Here is a 19,103-nt window from a genome sequence, read left to right as displayed (position 1 = left end):
GAAGATCACTGAGACCAAATAAACAATAATTAATTTTTTTTAATCATTTGCAAAAAACGGTGACCTATTACCCCTTGTCATTTTGGCCAAAATGTCAAGATTTTCATCATTTGCCAAAATTTGCCAAAATTTGCCAAAAACGCCCTCTAGAAAACAAACAGGGGTTTGATCAACCTAATGATGTGCAGAGAAGTTCATTGAGACCAAATAAACAATAATGAAAATGTTCTAATTATTTGCAAAACAACAGTGAGCTAACCCCTTGTCATTTTGGCCAAAAAGTCAGGATTTTCAAAATTTGCCAAAATTTGCCCAAAATGCCCCTCTAGAAAACAAACAGGGGTTTGATCAACCTAATGATGTGCAGAGAAGTTCATTGAGACCAAATAAACAATAATGCAAAATGTTCAAATTATTTGCAAAAACAACAAGCTAACCCCTTGCCATTTTGGCCAAAAAGTCAGGATTTTCATCATTTGCCAAAATTTGCCCAAAACGCCCCTCTAGAAAACAAACAGGGGTTTGATCAACCTAATGACGTGCAGGGAAGATCACTGAGACCAAATAAACAATAATTAATTTTTTTTAATCATTTGCAAAAAACGGTGACCTATTACCCCTTGTCATTTTGGCCAAAATGTCAAGATTTTCATCATTTGCCAAAATTTGCCAAAATTTGCCAAAAACGCCCTCTAGAAAACAAACAGGGGTTTGATCAACCTAATGATGTGCAGAGAAGTTCATTGAGACCAAATAAACAATAATGAAAATGTTCTAATTATTTGCAAAACAACAGTGAGCTAACCCCTTGTCATTTTGGCCAAAAAGTCAGGATTTTCATCATTTGCCAAAATGCCCTTCTAAAAAACAAACAGGGGTTCGATCAACCTATTGATGTGCAGAGAAGTTCATTGAGACCAAATAAACAATACTGCAAAATGTTCAAATTATTTGCAAAAACGATGAGCTAACCCCTTGCAATATTGGCCAAAATGTCAAGATTTTCATCATTTGCCAAAATTTGCCAAAAACGCCCTCTAGAAAACAAACAGGGGTTCGATCAACCTAATGATGTGTAGGGAAGTACATTGAGACCAAATAAAAAATAATGAAAAATGTTCAAATTATTTGCAAAAATGGTGAGCTAACCCCTTGTCATTTTGGCCAAAATGTGAGGATTTTCAAAATTTGCCAAAATGCCCTCTAGAAAAACAGGGGTTTGATCAACATATTGATGTGCAGAGAAGTTCATTGAGACCAAATAAAAAATAATGAAAAATGTTCTAATTATTTGCAAAAATGATGAGCTAACCCCTTGCCATTTTGGCCAAAAAGTCAGGATTTTCATCATTTGCCAAAATTTGCCCAAAACGGCCCTCTAGAAAACAAACAGGGGTTTGATCAACCTAATGACGTGCAGGGAAGATCACTGAGACCAAATAAACAATAATTTTTTTTTTTTAATCATTTGCAAAAAACGGTGACCTATTACCCCTTGTCATTTTGGCAAAAATGTGAGGATTTTCAAAATTTGCCAAAATGCCCCTCTAGAAAACAAACAGGGGTTTGATCAACCTAATGATGTGCAGAGAAGTTCATTGAGACCAAATAAAAAATAATGCAAAATGTTCAAATTATTTGCAAAAATGATAAGCTAACCCCTTGCCAATATTGGCAAAAAAACTGGAGGATTTTCATCATTTGCCAAAATTTGCCAAAATTTGCCAAAAACGCCCTCTAGAAAACAAACAGGGGTTCGATCAACCTAATGATGTGCAGGGAAGTACATTGAGACCAAATAAAAAAAAATGAAAATGTTTAAATTGTTTGCAAAAATGGTGAGCTAACCCCTTGTCATTTTGGCCAAAATGTGAGGATTTTCAAAATTTGCCAAAATGCCCTCTAGAAAACAAACAGGGGTTTGATCAACCTAATGATGTGCAGGGAAGTACATTGAGACCAAATAAACAATAATGCAAAATGTTCAAATTATTTGCAAAAATGGTGAGCTAACCCCTTGTCATTTTGGCCAAAATGTGAGGATTTTCAAAATTTGCCAAAATGCCCTCTAGAAAACAAACAGGGGTTTGATCAACCTAATGATGTGCAGAGAAGTTCATTGAGACCAAATAAACAATAATGCAAAATGTTCAAATTATTTGCAAAAACAACAAGCTAACCCCTTGCCATTTTGGCCAAAAAGTCAGGATTTTCATCATTTGCCAAAATTTGCCCAAAACGCCCCTCTAGAAAACAAACAGGGGTTTGATCAACCTAATGATGTGCAGAGAAGTTCATTGAGACCAAATAAACAATAATGAAAATGTTCTAATTATTTGCAAAACAACAGTGAGCTAACCCCTTGTCATTTTGGCCAAAAAGTCAGGATTTTCAAAATTTGCCAAAATTTGCCCAAAATGCCCCTCTAGAAAACAAACAGGGGTTTGATCAACCTAATGATGTGCAGAGAAGTTCATTGAGACCAAATAAACAATAATGCAAAATGTTCAAATTATTTGCAAAAACAACAAGCTAACCCCTTGCCATTTTGGCCAAAAAGTCAGGATTTTCATCATTTGCCAAAATTTGCCCAAAACGCCCCTCTAGAAAACAAACAGGGGTTTGATCAACCTAATGACGTGCAGGGAAGATCACTGAGACCAAATAAACAATAATTAATTTTTTTTAATCATTTGCAAAAAACGGTGACCTATTACCCCTTGTCATTTTGGCCAAAATGTCAAGATTTTCATCATTTGCCAAAATTTGCCAAAATTTGCCAAAAACGCCCTCTAGAAAACAAACAGGGGTTTGATCAACCTAATGATGTGCAGAGAAGTTCATTGAGACCAAATAAACAATAATGAAAATGTTCTAATTATTTGCAAAACAACAGTGAGCTAACCCCTTGTCATTTTGGCCAAAAAGTCAGGATTTTCATCATTTGCCAAAATGCCCTTCTAAAAAACAAACAGGGGTTCGATCAACCTATTGATGTGCAGAGAAGTTCATTGAGACCAAATAAACAATACTGCAAAATGTTCAAATTATTTGCAAAAACGATGAGCTAACCCCTTGTCATTTTGGCCAAAATGTGAGGATTTTCAAAATTTGCCAAAATTTGCCCAAAATGCCCCTCTAGAAAACAAACAGGGGTTTGATCAACCTAATGATGTGCAGAGAAGTTCATTGAGACCAAATAAACAATAATGCAAAATGTTCAAATTATTTGCAAAAACAACAAGCTAACCCCTTGCCATTTTGGCCAAAAAGTCAGGATTTTCATCATTTGCCAAAATTTGCCCAAAACGCCCCTCTAGAAAACAAACAGGGGTTTGATCAACCTAATGACGTGCAGGGAAGATCACTGAGACCAAATAAACAATAATTTTTTTTTTTTAATCATTTGCAAAAAACGGTGACCTATTACCCCTTGTCATTTTGGCAAAAATGTGAGGATTTTCAAAATTTGCCAAAATGCCCCTCTAGAAAACAAACAGGGGTTTGATCAACCTAATGATGTGCAGAGAAGTTCATTGAGACCAAATAAAAAATAATGCAAAATGTTCAAATTATTTGCAAAAACGATAAGCTAACCCCTTGCCAATATTGGCAAAAAAAACTGGAGGATTTTCATCATTTGCCAAAATTTTCCAAAATTTGCCAAAAACGCCCTCTAGAAAACAAACAGGGGTTCGATCAACCTAATGATGTGCAGGGAAGTACATTGAGACCAAATAAAAAAAAATGAAAATGTTTAAATTGTTTGCAAAAATGGTGAGCTAACCCCTTGTCATTTTGGCCAAAATGTGAGGATTTTCAAAATTTGCCAAAATGCCCTCTAGAAAACAAACAGGGGTTTGATCAACCTAATGATGTGCAGGGAAGTACATTGAGACCAAATAAACAATAATGCAAAATGTTCAAATTATTTGCAAAAATGGTGAGCTAACCCCTTGTCATTTTGGCCAAAATGTGAGGATTTTCAAAATTTGCCAAAATTTGCCCAAAATGCCCCTCTAGAAAACAAACAGGGGTTTGATCAACCTAATGATGTGCAGAGAAGTTCATTGAGACCAAATAAACAATAATGCAAAATGTTCAAATTATTTGCAAAAACAACAAGCTAACCCCTTGCCATTTTGGCCAAAAAGTCAGGATTTTCATCATTTGCCAAAATTTGCCCAAAACGCCCCTCTAGAAAACAAACAGGGGTTTGATCAACCTAATGACGTGCAGGGAAGATCACTGAGACCAAATAAACAATAATTAATTTTTTTTAATCATTTGCAAAAAACGGTGACCTATTACCCCTTGTCATTTTGGCCAAAATGTCAAGATTTTCATCATTTGCCAAAATTTGCCAAAATTTGCCAAAAACGCCCTCTAGAAAACAAACAGGGGTTTGATCAACCTAATGATGTGCAGAGAAGTTCATTGAGACCAAATAAACAATAATGAAAATGTTCTAATTATTTGCAAAACAACAGTGAGCTAACCCCTTGTCATTTTGGCCAAAAAGTCAGGATTTTCATCATTTGCCAAAATGCCCTTCTAAAAAACAAACAGGGGTTCGATCAACCTATTGATGTGCAGAGAAGTTCATTGAGACCAAATAAACAATACTGCAAAATGTTCAAATTATTTGCAAAAACGATGAGCTAACCCCTTGCAATATTGGCCAAAATGTCAAGATTTTCATCATTTGCCAAAATTTGCCAAAAACGCCCTCTAGAAAACAAACAGGGGTTCGATCAACCTAATGATGTGTAGGGAAGTACATTGAGACCAAATAAAAAATAATGAAAAATGTTCAAATTATTTGCAAAAATGGTGAGCTAACCCCTTGTCATTTTGGCCAAAATGTGAGGATTTTCAAAATTTGCCAAAATGCCCTCTAGAAAAACAGGGGTTTGATCAACATATTGATGTGCAGAGAAGTTCATTGAGACCAAATAAAAAATAATGAAAAATGTTCTAATTATTTGCAAAAATGATGAGCTAACCCCTTGCCATTTTGGCCAAAAAGTCAGGATTTTCATCATTTGCCAAAATTTGCCCAAAACGGCCCTCTAGAAAACAAACAGGGGTTTGATCAACCTAATGACGTGCAGGGAAGATCACTGAGACCAAATAAACAATAATTTTTTTTTTTTAATCATTTGCAAAAAACGGTGACCTATTACCCCTTGTCATTTTGGCAAAAATGTGAGGATTTTCAAAATTTGCCAAAATGCCCCTCTAGAAAACAAACAGGGGTTTGATCAACCTAATGATGTGCAGAGAAGTTCATTGAGACCAAATAAAAAATAATGCAAAATGTTCAAATTATTTGCAAAAACGATAAGCTAACCCCTTGCCATTTTGGCCAAAAAGTCAGGATTTTCATCATTTGCCAAAATTTGCCCAAAACGCCCCTCTAGAAAACAAACAGGGGTTTGATCAACCTAATGACGTGCAGGGAAGATCACTGAGACCAAATAAACAATAATTAATTTTTTTTAATCATTTGCAAAAAACGGTGACCTATTACCCCTTGTCATTTTGGCCAAAATGTCAAGATTTTCATCATTTGCCAAAATTTGCCAAAATTTGCCAAAAACGCCCTCTAGAAAACAAACAGGGGTTTGATCAACCTAATGATGTGCAGAGAAGTTCATTGAGACCAAATAAACAATAATGAAAATGTTCTAATTATTTGCAAAACAACAGTGAGCTAACCCCTTGTCATTTTGGCCAAAAAGTCAGGATTTTCATCATTTGCCAAAATGCCCTTCTAAAAAACAAACAGGGGTTCGATCAACCTATTGATGTGCAGAGAAGTTCATTGAGACCAAATAAACAATACTGCAAAATGTTCAAATTATTTGCAAAAACGATGAGCTAACCCCTTGCAATATTGGCCAAAATGTCAAGATTTTCATCATTTGCCAAAATTTGCCAAAAACGCCCTCTAGAAAACAAACAGGGGTTCGATCAACCTAATGATGTGTAGGGAAGTACATTGAGACCAAATAAAAAATAATGAAAAATGTTCAAATTATTTGCAAAAATGGTGAGCTAACCCCTTGTCATTTTGGCCAAAATGTGAGGATTTTCAAAATTTGCCAAAATGCCCTCTAGAAAAACAGGGGTTTGATCAACATATTGATGTGCAGAGAAGTTCATTGAGACCAAATAAAAAATAATGAAAAATGTTCTAATTATTTGCAAAAATGATGAGCTAACCCCTTGCCATTTTGGCCAAAAAGTCAGGATTTTCATCATTTGCCAAAATTTGCCCAAAACGGCCCTCTAGAAAACAAACAGGGGTTTGATCAACCTAATGACGTGCAGGGAAGATCACTGAGACCAAATAAACAATAATTTTTTTTTTTTAATCATTTGCAAAAAACGGTGACCTATTACCCCTTGTCATTTTGGCAAAAATGTGAGGATTTTCAAAATTTGCCAAAATGCCCCTCTAGAAAACAAACAGGGGTTTGATCAACCTAATGATGTGCAGAGAAGTTCATTGAGACCAAATAAAAAATAATGCAAAATGTTCAAATTATTTGCAAAAACGATAAGCTAACCCCTTGCCAATATTGGCAAAAAAAACTGGAGGATTTTCATCATTTGCCAAAATTTGCCAAAATTTGCCAAAAACGCCCTCTAGAAAACAAACAGGGGTTCGATCAACCTAATGATGTGCAGGGAAGTACATTGAGACCAAATAAAAAAAAATGAAAATGTTTAAATTGTTTGCAAAAATGGTGAGCTAACCCCTTGTCATTTTGGCCAAAATGTGAGGATTTTCAAAATTTGCCAAAATGCCCTCTAGAAAACAAACAGGGGTTTGATCAACCTAATGATGTGCAGGGAAGTACATTGAGACCAAATAAACAATAATGCAAAATGTTCAAATTATTTGCAAAAATGGTGAGCTAACCCCTTGTCATTTTGGCCAAAATGTGAGGATTTTCAAAATTTGCCAAAATTTGCCCAAAATGCCCCTCTAGAAAACAAACAGGGGTTTGATCAACCTAATGATGTGCAGAGAAGTTCATTGAGACCAAATAAAAAATAATGAAAAATGTTCAAATTATTTGCAAAAATGGTGAGCTAACCCCTTGTCATTTTGGCCAAAATGTGAGGATTTTCAAAATTTGCCAAAATGCCCCTCTAGAAAACAAACAGGGGTTTGATCAACCTAATGATGTGCAGAGAAGTTCATTGAGACCAAATAAAAAATAATGAAAAATGTTCAAATTATTTGCAAAAACAACAAGCTAACCCCTTGCCATTTTGGCCAAAAAGTCAGGATTTTCATCATTTGCCAAAATTTGCCCAAAACGCCCCTCTAGAAAACAAACAGGGGTTTGATCAACCTAATGACGTGCAGGGAAGATCACTGAGACCAAATAAACAATAGTTAATTTTTTTTAATCATTTGCAAAAAACGGTGACCTATTACCCCTTGTCATTTTGGCCAAAATGTCAAGATTTTCATCATTTGCCAAAATTTGCCAAAATTTGCCAAAAACGCCCTCTAGAAAACAAACAGGGGTTTGATCAACCTAATGATGTGCAGAGAAGTTCATTGAGACCAAATAAACAATAATGAAAATGTTCTAATTATTTGCAAAACAACAGTGAGCTAACCCCTTGTCATTTTGGCCAAAAAGTCAGGATTTTCATCATTTGCCAAAATGCCCTTCTAAAAACAAACAGGGGTTCGATCAACCTATTGATGTGCAGAGAAGTTCATTGAGACCAAATAAACAATACTGCAAAATGTTCAAATTATTTGCAAAAACGATGAGCTAACCCCTTGCAATATTGGCCAAAATGTCAAGATTTTCATCATTTGCCAAAATTTGCCAAAAACGCCCTCTAGAAAACAAACAGGGGTTCGATCAACCTAATGATGTGTAGGGAAGTACATTGAGACCAAATAAAAAATAATGAAAAATGTTCAAATTATTTGCAAAAATGGTGAGCTAACCCCTTGTCATTTTGGCCAAAATGTGAGGATTTTCAAAATTTGCCAAAATGCCCTCTAGAAAAACAGGGGTTTGATCAACATATTGATGTGCAGAGAAGTTCATTGAGACCAAATAAAAAATAATGAAAAATGTTCTAATTATTTGCAAAAATGATGAGCTAACCCCTTGCCATTTTGGCCAAAAAGTCAGGATTTTCATCATTTGCCAAAATTTGCCCAAAACGGCCCTCTAGAAAACAAACAGGGGTTTGATCAACCTAATGACGTGCAGGGAAGATCACTGAGACCAAATAAACAATAATTTTTTTTTTTTAATCATTTGCAAAAAACGGTGACCTATTACCCCTTGTCATTTTGGCAAAAATGTGAGGATTTTCAAAATTTGCCAAAATGCCCCTCTAGAAAACAAACAGGGGTTTGATCAACCTAATGATGTGCAGAGAAGTTCATTGAGACCAAATAAAAAATAATGCAAAATGTTCAAATTATTTGCAAAAACGATAAGCTAACCCCTTGCCAATATTGGCAAAAAAAACTGGAGGATTTTCATCATTTGCCAAAATTTGCCAAAATTTGCCAAAAACGCCCTCTAGAAAACAAACAGGGGTTCGATCAACCTAATGATGTGCAGGGAAGTACATTGAGACCAAATAAAAAAAAATGAAAATGTTTAAATTGTTTGCAAAAATGGTGAGCTAACCCCTTGTCATTTTGGCCAAAATGTGAGGATTTTCAAAATTTGCCAAAATGCCCTCTAGAAAACAAACAGGGGTTTGATCAACCTAATGATGTGCAGGGAAGTACATTGAGACCAAATAAACAATAATGCAAAATGTTCAAATTATTTGCAAAAATGGTGAGCTAACCCCTTGTCATTTTGGCCAAAATGTGAGGATTTTCAAAATTTGCCAAAATTTGCCCAAAATGCCCCTCTAGAAAACAAACAGGGGTTTGATCAACCTAATGATGTGCAGAGAAGTTCATTGAGACCAAATAAAAAATAATGAAAAATGTTCAAATTATTTGCAAAAATGGTGAGCTAACCCCTTGTCATTTTGGCCAAAATGTGAGGATTTTCAAAATTTGCCAAAATGCCCCTCTAGAAAACAAACAGGGGTTTGATCAACCTAATGATGTGCAGAGAAGTTCATTGAGACCAAATAAAAAATAATGAAAAATGTTCAAATTATTTGCAAAAATGATGAGCTAACCCCTTGCCATTTTGGCCAAAAAGTCAGGATTTTCATCATTTGCCAAAATTTGCCCAAAACGCCCCTCTAGAAAACAAACTGGGGTTTGATCAACCTAATGATGTGCAGGGAAGTTTATTGAGACCAAATAAAAAATAATTATTTTTTTTTAATCATTTGCAAAAAACGGTGACCTATTACCCCTTGTCATTTTGGCCAAAATGTGAGGATTTTCAAAATTTGCCAAAATGCCCCTCTAGAAAACAAACAGGGGTTTGATCAACCTAATGATGTGCAGAGAAGTTCATTGAGACCAAATAAACAATAATGCAAAATGTTCAAAAAATTTGCAAAAAAGGTGACCTATTACCCCTTGTCATTTTGGACAAAAAGTGAGGATTTTTAAAATTTGCCATAACAATCAGGGGTTGTTCAACCTAATGATGTGCAGGGAGGTATATTGAGACCAAATATTGGTAAACAATAATGAAAATGTTCAAATTATTGGCCAAAAAATGATGATTTTCAAAATTTGCCAAGGCAGGGAAGTTTATTAAGACCAAATTTACTGTGATGTTCAAATAAGTTGCCATTTTGGCCAAAAAATGAGGATTTTCAAAATGTTCATCAAATTTACCAAAACGCCCCTCTAGAACACAAACAGGGGTTTGATCAACCTTATGATTTTGGCCAAAAGTGAGGATTTTCATCATTTGCCAAAACGCATTTCTAGAAAACAAACAGGGGTTCGATCAACCTAATGATGTGCAGGGAAGTTCATTGAGACCAAATAAACAATAATGCAAATGTTCAAATTATTTGAAATATTAGCTCACCATTTTGGTCAATAATATGAAAATTTACTTCAAAGAAATAATTTTCTCATTACCGGTATTCAAAAACCATACTTGCCAAATCCATTCATTCACAAAGGTGACTTCCGACTATTATCATTGTTTTTATACTCTTTTTAATGTACAAAGGCCAACTTTTCTGTCTGTAAATTTGCTTTTCATCAAAACTTTTCAAACCCTATTTCATGGCCATAACATTCATAAAAATCAAAGAGGACTGCACACATGGAACTCTTTCCCTCTAGACGTAATAATGGGTCCTTCGGTAGATGCGTTTCATCAAAGACTGATGAAATGCAGTAGCTGAACCAAGACTTGACAGGACTTTTCCTTTTAGTTGCACCTTAATTATGTAAATAGGATGCTCTGCACTTCATGTCTTTTGTAACACACATACACGATACACGATTACATGATTCATCTGCTAGAATCTTGAGGAGTAAAGGAGGCAGATCCATCGGAAGAAGACGACAAATTATACAAAATGTAACTTCTAACTTTCTTTTATCCAACTGTTAATATAGCTTTGTACAACCAAAAATGTAATAATTATAATAAATAGGCATTTCTATAGCGCCGTCTATTCCGAGGCGCATTTATTAGTACCCCGGCTTTACCCTCCCTGCTATTTAATACAGCTCCAGCATTTCAAGGTATTAATAAGGCAGTTCACGGTTGCAGTATGAGCAAGAGCAGATAAAGGTCATTGCAGAACAAATTGTGAAATACACGGAGACAGAATACTGGATACATGCTCATGAAAATTATGTAATCACTATTCATTTATGCACAAACAGAGTACTCCATGAAACACAGGTACATGTAGAAGTATTCTTTGAAAAGGGGAAACTAAGGCTAAGTATGTAGCATCTCCATCGATGTAGGAGTGATTATTTCAAAATGTACAATGTGGGACCTCTTCATGATTTCAAGATCTGTGGATATTTGGGGTCATTGCAGGCAACTGGTCTATTCCTGCCAGGTACTCATTTACATCACCTGGGTCGAGTGTGGCAAATGTAGATCAATGTCTTGCTAAAGGACATTATGTAAAAATCAAAAGAATGTTGCACTTGCCTTCCATGCACTCCTTGATACTGTTGTAGTCCGAGTAGGTCTTTGAGTCTGGAGTCGATGGCTGGATGAGCAAAATTGTGTGAGCCTGAAACAAACAAAAAACATATATTTTATGAATACACTGACCTTTTATCCTTTATGGATCCTCTATGTCAATGACATCTTTACAATTATGGTACACAAACAATTTGGAATTTGAAGCATTGATTTTTGTAATTTGTGCATGGATCTTGAACCTCATAATTACATTTACTTGAAATATGGTAATTTCATCTAGAGTCTCTGACCATATCTACCTTTTAAGTCATTAATTCAAATGCATCAATGACATTTTCCTTCGGAACTTTGTCACCATAATGTATGCAAAGGCCACGTATCGCAAAATTGAATAGAGTTAGGGCGTTGGTCATTGAATGCTATCTAACAAGGCAGTGCGGACCACCCAAGTTTTTGCTCCAGCAAGGAATTTTAATAGTTGTTTCCTTGTGTGATATAGAGTTTGGATTGAAATGGAAGGTGTTTCTTCAGGAAATATTGAACAGCCAGTTATCAGAGGACAAGGTGAGCCTGTATCCTTAGATGCTTTATCTAACGTAATTAACCAGGCTGTATCAGGAGCTTTAACCCAAGCAATTGAGGGGATTCATTTCTACATCGACAATCAACTTGTATCTCATAAGATACTGGTAGCCAACAAAAAGGCTTCCTTAGATATTGAAAAGCTCAAAGCTAAGAAAGCCCCGTCCCGATTCAAAGGGAATGAGGAGCAAGTGAATTTCAAAAAGAAATCCCAACCCTTAGGCAGTAGTGCAGCTCTGATTCTTGAGAAGGCCGAAAAAGAATTAAGGCAAAGGAATAAGCTTGTCAAACTTGCAGACATGTCTGAAGCAGGTTGGATGGCTGTAGATGAATATCTGGCTGAAAATAGTGAGGATGAGAAGAAAATTTGTTCTGCTCAAGCCAGAGAGGCAGCCAGAAAGAAAAAGTCTGGTGTTAAAATCAATCCAAAAGAGCAAGCCATATCAAGTGAGAAGACTGTTGGCTTCTCCTGCTAATCCAGCATATATGGCTAATTATGCTAACAATAAGTTTTGTGGCCCAATCCGTCTTAATGCCACATATTCTAGACCGTTCAATCCTAGTTACCAGTCAGGACACAAGGCAACCGACTTCTGTTCTGCCTGCGGGAAGAAAGGCCATTGGAGAAGGACTTGTCCAAGCTACTGCCCCAAGCTATCTGAGGATAGCCAGTAGCCGAATTAATGTTGCAGAGCAGAATACAGGTAAATATTCTCGGTTTTGAGTATTAGCTACATTTGCATGAAATAAAAGATTCACAGAATTGTTAATCGTATCAAAAATTTGGTACAGAATTACATGTAAGTAATTACATGTAAGTAATTGGTTGTATAACGTTCACTTGTAGTAGGAATTGGTTTAAACTGTACCAAATAGCCTACGTTCAGTAATTAAGTACAGGGATTATATAATGTAATAGCACGATATCGGTACATAGCTTGTGAGATGTGGAAGACTGAGCCATTGACAAGCCAGCTGAGGAATAATGGGAGATGCTGAAGCCATCAAAAGTAAAAGACTTGTATAGTGTAGATAGTAGATACTAGTTTCATCTATAAACGATTCTTTTTTCTCTCTTTTCTCCCTTATCAAAGTGGAACAAAGTCCACCAAATATTACCTGCTAATCTTGTATAAAACTGCCTGCCTAAATAAAACTGAATGTTGAACTTACTCCTACTTGATATCTACATGTTAGTATTAGAGCAGAATAATCTCTCCTGAGTTTGCAGTTTTCTTGCTTGCTAACCATGATTCTTCCATAGCTAGGAGTCACCTTCTTGATTGAAAAAAGAGATGTCAGAGTTTGAAGACTTGTGAGATACCTCCTGACCTGTATTATAGCTACAATGTAGGACACTCAGCTAAGAAATGCCTAAGAAATGCATAACAATGGTTTCCTATTAACAGACTATTTTAGTAATGCAGTCAGATGAATGGTGACCAGATATTTGATTCAGCCGTTTCAAAACACTGAGCAATTTGACATGCATTAGTTGTTGTTGGACCAGAAAAAGCTCAGCCAACAGGCTTTTTTGCATAATGTGACCAGATTTATGCATACAGTATGCCTTCGTGAAGCACCTTGTATGAATTATTCTATTCACCTGTTACGAATAAATGTATATCTTGCATTCTAACTATTGATATACAATTATTCAAACAGGTGAATATTTATGATTGAAATGATTTTCCTAACGGTTTTTATAACACTACAGTCTATTGGGGAAAATGAGTATAGTGAAACCTGTCACTCAAAGGTTTTTACTTTTTTGAAGCACAAAAAGGATCAATTTTAAGCGCAATTTGTTTAGGGCTTTAATATTATACCATATCACAGACACTGATAACAAGTAGGGCCATGCTACATTCCCTTACATAATGTAAGGAAGCTGTGAATCTTAGTACCATATTTGCTGGCGATAAGGCTGCAGCGCCGCATAGGCCGCACCCCCAACTTTGTCATTTTGTAGTGGAAATAAAAAAACCAAAGGGGAAAAAAAACGAGGGAAACGCTCTCGGCGGTCTCGCCTGCATTACGCATTTCGATATGATGAAAAATTGAGGTTGGGACATTATTTATAGGCATGGTGGCCCATTAGCAGGCCCCCAAAAATGAAATCCTCCAAATATAATCACATTTTGAAGTGTATATTGACTAAGAATCATCAGAAGAATTATTTACTATTAAATGTACCACGGAAAAGCAGTGCCTATATCTCGCTTTTTTGCTACGCAGACGATATAACGGACCAAACAAAATAATCGTAATTTTCTTGTAGAACACTATTTTTTCTACAAACGGATACCAAATTCATCAATATTCTTATAAATTTACAGGTAGTTTACCTAAAAAATGATTGTAATTTAGCGGGAAAAAATTCCAAAGTCGGGGGTGATCTTATACACAGGTACAGGATATTTTGAGTCCTCAAAATGCTACTTTTTAGTGGTTTTCGAAAATCTCTGTGTCTCAAAATGAATTATAAAATGCTAATTGAGGCTGTGCATAACCGTGTAATGAGGTACTCGAGTACACAGAGCTGCCAACCTGTCACATTAAAAAAACATATTATTCAGCTTGAAAAAACATATTTTTTAAAAAAAAAATTAAAAAAAGGATTTAAAAAAAAAAAGATTTGTTAAATATATTTAGCTATTTTATCAGAAAAGTCCATTATTTAAAACTAAAAGAATCATTGTGTGTTGCGGCGCAACACACGATGATGTTCTATGCCTAAGTTGCGGCACAAGGCAAGTCTAGAGTTGCAAAGTCAAAGCATCAGCAGGTCCGTGTTTATTTTTCATTTGGCTTTTTGAAGATACCATCACATTCGAAGGGCTTGCGATAGACAAAAAAACTGGTAACAAAATCGCTGATTTCTTTTAGCGCTTTTTTGGTGAAGCTGTTTCTTAAAACTGGGCTAAGCCCCCGTGAGCTTTAGAAATATGGCTTCGATTCTGCATTTTTGACAGCAAAATTTGGCTTTTGGGATGGATTTTTGGTAGTAAGAACTTTTTTGTACTGACACTGTGTGTGTATTGCAGTGCACTGATGATATATGTCATTAGCGTGGGTATGGATGGCCTGGGGAAATGCGCTCATCTTTGAGTGGTGTACATCCCCTGTATTGTGTGCAATGTACATGCGTGCGCGCTGCAGGAATCGCCAACAAAGCAATAGCAAAACTATGCATACGCTGGATCTCACAGCCAGCCGCTAGCCACGTTCGCACAGCCATACACGAAACTTTCAAAAAACGTATTTTGGCACAGCAAAACGTACAGACATATTTTCCCCAAAAAAAACGTATTAATACGTTAAAAACGTACTACTTGGCAGCTCTGAGTACACTCCTAGGCTTACAGGCGAACACTTGAATACTCGGACGTCATGTTTTGTTTTTTTTGGCCACCACCATACTACAAGAGAAGTATCCCAAGTCCGTCTCCGAAAACTCATGCGATTTGACTTCGAGTTGCAGTTGAAGGCTCTGATTTAATAATAATAATAGACTCTCGGACTCTCAAAGACCCACTGGAAAGAATCAGGAGATTTCACTGAAGGAGAATACAAAGTACTGTGTGCTAGCGAGGAAGATGTACACAGGAGAGGGGTTGCTCTGATCCTCAACAAACAAGCACAAAAAGCACTCTTGGGATATAACACCATATCCCCTAGACTGATATCAGACAGATTCCAAACACAGACTGGAGCCTAACAATAATCCAGGTGTATGCACCAAACACGGCAGACAGAGAGGTGATCTAAACGCAAAAGTAGGGAGAGACTGGGACACCTGAAAGAACGTCATAGAACATCATGGATATGGAGAAATTAACAAAAGAAAAGCTTTTGAACTTTTGCATGGCCAACAATCTAGCTATCGCAAATACCATGTTCAAGCAGAAGAAGGCAAGTCGTGAATGGACATGGGAGTCGCCAGATGGGAGGACCAAAAACAAAATAGACTTTATCATGGTGACAACAAATGGAAATCAAGCATACAATGCGCTAGAAGTTTTCCAAGTGCTGATGTGGCCTCAGATCACCAACTGGTTATCTGCAATTTCAAGCTACGATTCAAAACTACACCCAAACAGAACAAAATGAAGAGATATGATGTGTCAAAACTGAAAGATGAAACTACATCAAAAACCTACCGAGACATAATTGGAGGGAAGTTCAGACCTATACTTGATCACCCCGATACCCACCTAGACATAGATAGCATCTGGGAAAAGATTAATCAAGCATTTAACAGCACAGCAAAGGATGTACTGGGAATGAAAAAGAGTAGACTGCAGGAAGCATGGATCTAACAAGAAGTGCTAGATCTCAGTGAAGAACGCAGCAAAATCAAACAAGCCAAATAAAATGACCCTTCACTGAAACTAAGGTACAACATTTTGAACAGAGAGATAAAGAGGAAGACTAGGGGCTGTAAAGAAGCATGGTTCAAGGACCTTTGCAGTAGAGTAGAAAACGCACACCAAGCCGCTAAATCAAAGAAGGTTTATGCAACAATTAAGAAAATCACCAAATCAGCATCAAAGAGAATGCAATCAGTATAAGAGTAAGACAGGAAGAACTCTAACAGATCAATCAGAAGTAAAGAAGAGATGGAAAGAAAACTGACGAACTATATGAATTATGAACACAACCCAAAAAAACGACACAGTAGCAAACAGTCTACCTAAAAGCTCTTCAGATAACCCAGAGCCAAACATACTGAAGGAAAGAAATTAAAAGTGCAATAAAAAAACTCAGTGAGGATAAGGCACCAGGATTTGATACAGTCACTTCCGAGGAAATTAAAGTAGCTGGAGAAACAGGAACCGACATTTTTCACTATCTTTGTAACCAAATATGGGAATCTGAGAAATTCCCGGAGAAATGAGGAAGAGCAGTAATAAACTAGACTGCATGAACTACAGAGGTATCAGTCTGCTGTCCCATGCAGGAAAAGTACTGACCATAATCCTACAAAGGAGAATTCTCAAAAGAACAGAAGAAATCCTCTCTGAATCCCAGGCAGGATTCAGACCAGGCAGGGCTACGACGGACCAAATATTCACGCTAAGACAAATATCTGAAAAATACCTGGAAAAGAATAGAAGCCTGCTTCCGTATGTTAATGCGCTGAATAACACTCATACAGCGCGCATTATACGGAAGCAGCACAATCACGGAAGTGCCAGTCAGAGGTCATCACCATTGTGTAGAGATCGTGAATTCACACGCGTCACATGAAAAGGGAGCTAAGCTGTATTGGTCTGTTAAGAAAGTTGCTTTTATTTCGCTATTTTTACCTCTGATTATGATATTATGGGTGTAATTACGATTACAAGTCCCATAAAATTCATCAAGGCCACTGTTCAATATTGGTCATGTGCGATTTTGGACACATTTTAGGTGTTGTTTACCTGCCTCTCCGCGCGGTGGTATGGGACCCGGTAAAGGCTCCGTAGAATATAATATCATAAAACTAGATGGAATTTTGACTGCGCGCAGTCGAAAATGATGCCTCCGCCATAGTCGACATCCATGTTGAAAATCTTGCAAGCCGTGTTAAACTCTCGCTGCCGTCAATCTCATCCCTTCTAGTCTACGCCGAAAGCAAAATGATTATGAAGGAAAAACCGTGATAACGCCATTACGAACGTGTAGATGGCGCACAGTTTTTCCTTCATAATCATTTTGCCTTCGGCGTAGACTAGAAGGGATGAGATTGACGGCAGCGAGAGTTTAACACGGCTTGCAAGATTTTCAACATGGATGTCGATTTTGACCCATAATTTCCTTAAAAGGGACCATTAAACGGATTATTTCAATCAAGTTAGTAAGTGGAACCAATGTATTATAGCCTAGGCCTAATTTAAAATTGGATATACACGAGGTAAAATGACATTTTGGGGGATTTTGGGGGCATAACAATACGGCCGTGGCAAGTTTGTCATGTTTGTGGGAGGGGCCTAACGGCTAAAATCTAGCCGTGATATCTTCAACATACGATGGTATAGGCGATCGTTCAGTTTCTATAACCGGAGGTCTAGTGGAGCCAGACGTAGACTCAGTGGAACAACCGACGATTATAGAGACTGAAGCTTTCGGTCTAGCTTTACCCTAGACCGAATTTTCCGTCTCTTTCGTTCGTTAGAAAAAAGAAAAACTGTGATAATGCCATTACGAACGTGTAGATGGCGCACAGTTTTTCCTTCATAATCATTTTGCCTTCGGCGTAGACTAGAAGGGATGAGATTGATTTAGATGACTCCGGCAGCGAGAGTTTAACACGGCTTGCAAGATTTTCATCATGGATATCGATTTTGACCCATAATTTCCTAAAAATGGACCATTAAACGGATTATTTCAGTCAAGTTGGTAAGTGGAACCGAAGTAGTTAAGTTTTAACCTAATTTACAATATAAAATGCATCGGATTTGCATCCTGTGAAAGGAGTGATTCGGGGATAAGTTTGCAAGTAGGGTGTCTGATCGCGCACCCAATGTTGTGTGCTAAAACCCTTCCCATAGAGATTGTACGCTTCCCTATGTGGTCTACGTGCATTGCGCGACCATCCAAAATTGGTCAATGATTTTATGAAAAAATTTGAAATTCAAACCTTTATAACAAATGATCCTGAAGGTGAAACTCAATAAATGAGGTGTCATATGAAAGAGCAGGTTTTTCTCCATATTCCCCATAGGGGGCCACCCCCAGAATTCTAAAAATATCTTGGTCAAAACAGCGATTGAAATGTTGTTTGCATCCTAGCTCCAAAATTTGCCACTTTCCTGAGCTGCGCCCCCGCGGCTTAAGCAGGGCTAGACGTAAGGATAATATCCAGATGCTTTTTTTTTCGCTAGCCCCAAGGGATCATTTGTTATAACAGTTTGAAAATACCCTTCCCACATTTTTGGAATCGGCTAATTAGGGAGGCGTGAGCTCCGCTCAGTCCAAACCATGGTTACATCGTAACATGTGCGCTTATAGTGAATGAAAGTATGGGTAGCCGATTCTCGCCATAGAACCCGGAAGTGAATACACGTTGTAGTCAATGGCAATATCGCGGAGAGAACGTGCGTTGTCTCCGCGATATTGCCATTGACTACAACGTGTATTCACTTCCGGGTTCTATGGCGGGAACGGCCACCCATACTAGTCAATGGCACATATCGCGGAGACAGCGTGGCTCAAGCTTGCAAGTCGCGCATTGGCTGAGCAACTTGCGTACGATATGCATACGCTTGCATATCGCGCGATACAGCTGTTTGGCTAAATTTAGCAAAACAACATAACTCTGCGTGTACGTCTTTTTCGTCGATTCTGAGCAAAATGCTATGAATATTTCAGCGTTTTGAAGGGGCTGTATCTTTTGATAGAAACATCGGCGAGACTTGAAATTTGAAATGT

General features: G+C 37.1%; 1 protein-coding gene across 1 annotated transcript in view; it reads right to left on the bottom strand.

Annotated features, from left to right (window-relative positions):
• Window positions 1–12,953, bottom strand: part of LOC593638 (enhancer of rudimentary homolog) — a 35,730-nt gene extending 22,777 nt beyond the window's left edge. The window contains exons 1-2 of the mRNA XM_030999094.1: window positions 12,861–12,953; window positions 11,109–11,193 (exon numbers count right to left, since the gene is read on the bottom strand). Coding sequence (XP_030854954.1) covers window positions 11,109–11,193; window positions 12,861–12,938 — 163 coding nt within the window. The 5' untranslated portion in view covers window positions 12,939–12,953. The remainder of the gene's footprint in view (window positions 1–11,108; window positions 11,194–12,860) is intronic.
• Between the last annotated feature and the right edge of the window lie 6,150 nt (window positions 12,954–19,103).

The sequence above is a fragment of the Strongylocentrotus purpuratus genome, unplaced genomic scaffold, assembly GCF_000002235.5.
Source record: "Strongylocentrotus purpuratus isolate Spur 01 unplaced genomic scaffold, Spur_5.0 spur5_scaffold_5, whole genome shotgun sequence".
NCBI lineage: Eukaryota > Metazoa > Echinodermata > Echinoidea > Camarodonta > Strongylocentrotidae > Strongylocentrotus > Strongylocentrotus purpuratus.
This window is presented reverse-complemented; position numbering and strand designations above follow the sequence as displayed.